Here is a 4671-nt window from a genome sequence, read left to right on the forward strand (position 1 = left end):
ATATACTAATATATTCTATATTTATAAAGTCTATTATTACTCCTCTTTCATAACATCCTTTGATTTTCATTTAATAAAATCTAATGGTTCATAAAAGGTGGCGCATCTAATGCGCACAAAATAGTTGGGCTGATTTTAGACATACCCCTATATTGTTATATCCAAACATAATTGATAGATAAAAAAATCTTTTTGCATGAGATACCCAAACATAAAATTACTTTTACTTCTCCATAAGATCTTTATAACTCGAAAAAAGATATTTTCTTAGAAGATCACCCAAATAAGCGCAAAGTGATAAAACTATGAAGTCATATAGACTAACATTATTTGTAAGATGAGAAGTTACAAATCCGTGTAAGACATTAGCTTCTTAGATCATGAGATATGATTGTGTGCTATTCAGTTTTGTCAAAGTTATTTTCTAGGATTTATTATTGGATACATGCAAAATTTGTCAACTTGAGCAGTTGTGAATGGTAAAATTAACTCGTCGACAATCCAAAGAAAGTAAGGACACTGCTCAAGCTGAAGATGATGATGTATCAGGTTCTAAGCCTCAGCATAATTCGAATCCAGCTTCAGGGTTTCTTCCAGATGATGTAGTGAAAATGCTTGCAGCTCGTGAGAAGTATGTGTCACCTCTCTTTCTCTCTTGTGCAGTGTTAGTATGCATAATGGTTTAGATATGTGTGTAAGAGTGCATAATTCTTTTGCAGACAAGTTTTCTTGCCTTACTATGAAGGGGAGGAGGAGAAGGCTAAAACAAAGCCTGCTGCTTCAAAGAAGAGGAAATCAAAGAAGTCAGGGTGAGGGGGATTTCATCCTTTATTTATTTCTTTGAGCAATTAGTTGGATTAATCATGTTGCTTGTTAATTTCTAAAATTATCTATTCTGATAATGGTTTGCAGTTTGGAACCTGTTATTTTGAGCGAACTAGGCCCTCCTCAATGTTTACAGGGTGCCTTAGAATTCTTGAAGAAAAGAAAAATGTCAGTCCAGAGATCGTCCTCTGCCTTGAATAATTCCAACAGAGCATTTCGGCTCCTTTCTAAGTCTGGTGTGATACTACAGAAGTGAGCATTTGTATCTTTTGATATTATTGATTGTTTTTGTACTGGGAGACTTGTCCTAACATATAGGATATCCAAGATATATTTAGTTATAGTTTTTTATTCAGAGTGTTTTTTGCTCTACGGAAAAGGCTTCCTGAGCTACATTGAGATGAAATGAAGGGATAACTATGAAAGAATTTACCTTTTAGAACAAAGCCCAAAGATATTTGAATATAAAATAACAAAATACAACTTCGGTTCTGCTAATGAACATCTAGTGCTGCAATCTTGGTACTCGACCGCAAATGCAACCTCTAGCATTAGCAGCCCACAATTAATCAATAATTCACTAGTCCTATGTCTCATATCGGGATATATAATATACACTTGTTGGTGGGTAGCTTAAGGTCAAGGTGCAGAGAAAGTGTCTTCTTATATTGTCATGTATTGTTTATTTTTCCAGAAGATAACAAAGTTTTGTGAAGAAATAATGGAAAGTATTATGAAATCCGATATTGTTGGAGCTACCAACTCGGGATAAAATAAAAGTTAAATGGAGCAAGAAAGAAGATGATACTTCCACGTGTATGCATGACACTGGTTCCGGGGGAATATTATGAAAATGACCTTTGTATGCTAAAATTGTCTAATGTGAAAATGACAACATAACTTAAAAGCTTTTGTGCCAGTTTTATTTCAATCAGAATAATTTCTATAGATATTTAAAAATATTAATCGGTGAATATCTCATACTCATTTTAAGACACTCCATCTATAAAAGGCTCCATAAGTATAATGAAGGAACATTAAATACCCTTTTTTTTTTCCAGAGTATACAAAGGGGCTAAAGGCCCAAGATCTGCTATTTTAATATGCTATTCCTATCAAAATATTAACACTCCTAATATCTTATTGGAAAACTTTTTAGTATATCAAAAACACTGGTGTTCCAGTTGTTTTAACTATTGATTTCAATTAATATATATTATATATATTTTTTATAATTCAGATCAACGGTTAAAACAATTGAAACACCGATATTTTCGGTATACTAAAAATTCTTCCTATTTTACACTCATACAAATAATCAAATATACCTTTATACAATCAAGGAACTCGTGCCACCAAAACCCAACAAGAAGCCACTCATTAGCCACAGCAAGAGGAGTCTACTCATCAGCCTGTGCGAAATGTCTGTTGGCCCGAGTTACGGAGAGAACTCTTAGCCCAGCAAATGAAGCCGATACTCCAACATACAAGCCATTTATGAATGTCCAACATCTGAAGGTGCCATGAACTTCCCATATACGTATTTTAAAATTTACATCCTCTAAATTTTAGATTTTTATTTTAAAAAATAAAATAAATTTTTTTATTATTAAATATCTTTTTATAATTTTTTTATTTTATCTATAAAATAAATAATAATAGATTATATATTATCCTCTAAAATAAAATTTAAAATTTAAAAAATTTAAATTTAGTATTTTAATTCCAATTACTAAAACAAAATCTCTTTATCTCCGTACATTATGTCTGTACGCTATAATTCTCCATTTATATATTGTAGTTTTTGTCTATTAGCAATAGAAAAAAAAAAGGCAAATGAGTGCTAAACCACTTTTAGTGAAACAAATAGTTCATCAATATATTCCTTGTAGCCTTGAGGATTTTTTTTACTCGAATAAAATAAAATTAGTTATATTCATATTATATTTTAATTACATGTAATGGTGGTGTAAAACTATAAATTAGAAACATACATATATTGTGGTTTCCAACAAAATTTTTGAATAAACACTTAAATTGGTTCTCAAATTTTAAATTGACTAATTTGTTTTTTAACAATTTTTTAATACTATACAAGTCTTTGAAAGTTATTCACATCGGACAGATAGATAAATCTTTTTATTATTTTCAATAAAATTTTTAATATATATGTTAGATAAATAAATTTTATAATAAAATATTTAATTTTCAAAAAAAATAATATTATAATATAAATTAATCTTCTTGCAATAAAATGAAGAGACCAAGTCGTGTATAAAAAAATTATTAGAAAGCAAAGTATTTAATCTAAAGTTTTTTAGAACTAATTTATTTATGAAAAAATATATATATTATTTCCATAAATTTTTGTTCTAAACCTAGATTTATGAATAAAATGAAAAACTTTGTCCAAACACAATATGGTACAAGCATTAGGATTTGCTATTTGGTTATAAATTGATTTATATGTATTTTTTTTTCTTATTCATAAATTGTTATTTAGAACCAAGATTTGTAAAAGTTTTTAGTTTGGTCATAACTCATAAATAATTATATAAACTACAATTTATATATAATTAAAATTGGATAAAAATATAATTAATTTTATTTTAAAACAATCACATAATATCATATTTATCATTGTAATTTTTATTATTTGTGAATTCTACTCTCTTAATTTAAATATAATTAAAACATTAATTTATCATCTTATCAATTTTCTCACTTTGACAAATTTGATCCAAGATAAATATATACTTTTATATAAATTCAGTACAAATTATGAAAACTTGGAAAATATATTATTCCACATTTTTAAAATATGAAACGAGAACAATGCAATTGTAAATTGATAATGCATTTTCTGATGGGTTATTAAGACTTGATTAATATAGTTTACTTCTACCTAAATGCCTAAACAAAACAAAAAATGTATATATATAAAAAGAGGAAACAAAACAAAAATAATGTCTTGCCAAATTCGGAAAAAAAAAACCTTTTGACATATCACTAATTAAGTGAAAAAGTAGTACATTAATGATCCTCTAATCTTTACTAATTACTCATATTTTTATCCTAATTCTCATCTTCATTTTCCCGTCTTTACTGTATAATGTACATATATACAAGTAAAATAAAATAATAATAATGATATGATAGTTATAAATACGAGTTATAACTCAGCATCGTATGTTACATCTTAGCCTTTATGAACTATAATTCAGCCAAATAATGATTCAATCGCGAACAAACGGCACAATAATCAAATACGTTACCAATACTTCCCAAACTTAATAAAATACGTTATCAATACTCCCCAAACCAACGTAAATGCTCAAACTATAATTGACGAAAAGCTCACCATACAAAAGGAAGATAAAGTATTTTTTTAAACAAGTTTTTTGGAATATACAATACTGACTTAAGTATTGGAGTGCCACTCCTCCCTCTTCATTGCTCACTACTTTAAATTTCGTCAAAGAAAAAACTCGGATTGGAAGGATCATTGGAGTGCCTTTGCAGGTACTCTCCTCCCTCTTCATTGCTCACTACTTTAAACCTCGTCAAAGAGAAAGCTCGGATTGGAAGGATCGATAACTCGGTCTCCAAAGAACCTCGTCAAAGAGAAAGCTCGAATTGAAAGGATCATTGGAGTGCCCTTGCAGATACTCTCCTCCCTCTTCATTGTTCACTACCTTAAACCTCGTCAAAGAAAAAGCTCAGATTGAAAGGATCGATACCTCAATCTCTAAAGAAATAGCTCGACAATTGTTCGTCACGAGAGCCAACTTATTCCACAGTCAAGAACAAATAATAATAATAATAATAATAATAATAATAAAATAA

General features: G+C 28.9%; 1 protein-coding gene across 3 annotated transcripts in view; it reads left to right on the forward strand.

Moving 5' to 3' along the window:
- LOC107628985 overlaps window positions 1-1584 on the forward strand; it is a 2360-nt gene extending 776 nt beyond the window's left edge. Inside the window, exons 3-7 of one of the 3 annotated variants that reach the window (XM_021117921.1) lie at window positions 346-350; window positions 499-631; window positions 720-809; window positions 913-1077; window positions 1520-1581. In XM_021117921.1, the coding sequence (XP_020973580.1) occupies window positions 346-350; window positions 499-631; window positions 720-809; window positions 913-1077; window positions 1520-1526 (400 nt within the window). In that variant the 3' untranslated portion in view covers window positions 1527-1581. Of the gene's footprint in view, window positions 1-337; window positions 351-498; window positions 632-719; window positions 810-912; window positions 1095-1519 lie in introns of those variants that run through there. The other 2 variants (XM_021117922.1, XM_016331640.2) reach the window with 2 other exon arrangements.

The sequence above is a fragment of the Arachis ipaensis genome, chromosome B03, assembly GCF_000816755.2.
Source record: "Arachis ipaensis cultivar K30076 chromosome B03, Araip1.1, whole genome shotgun sequence".
In the NCBI taxonomy this organism is placed as follows: domain Eukaryota; kingdom Viridiplantae; phylum Streptophyta; class Magnoliopsida; order Fabales; family Fabaceae; genus Arachis; species Arachis ipaensis.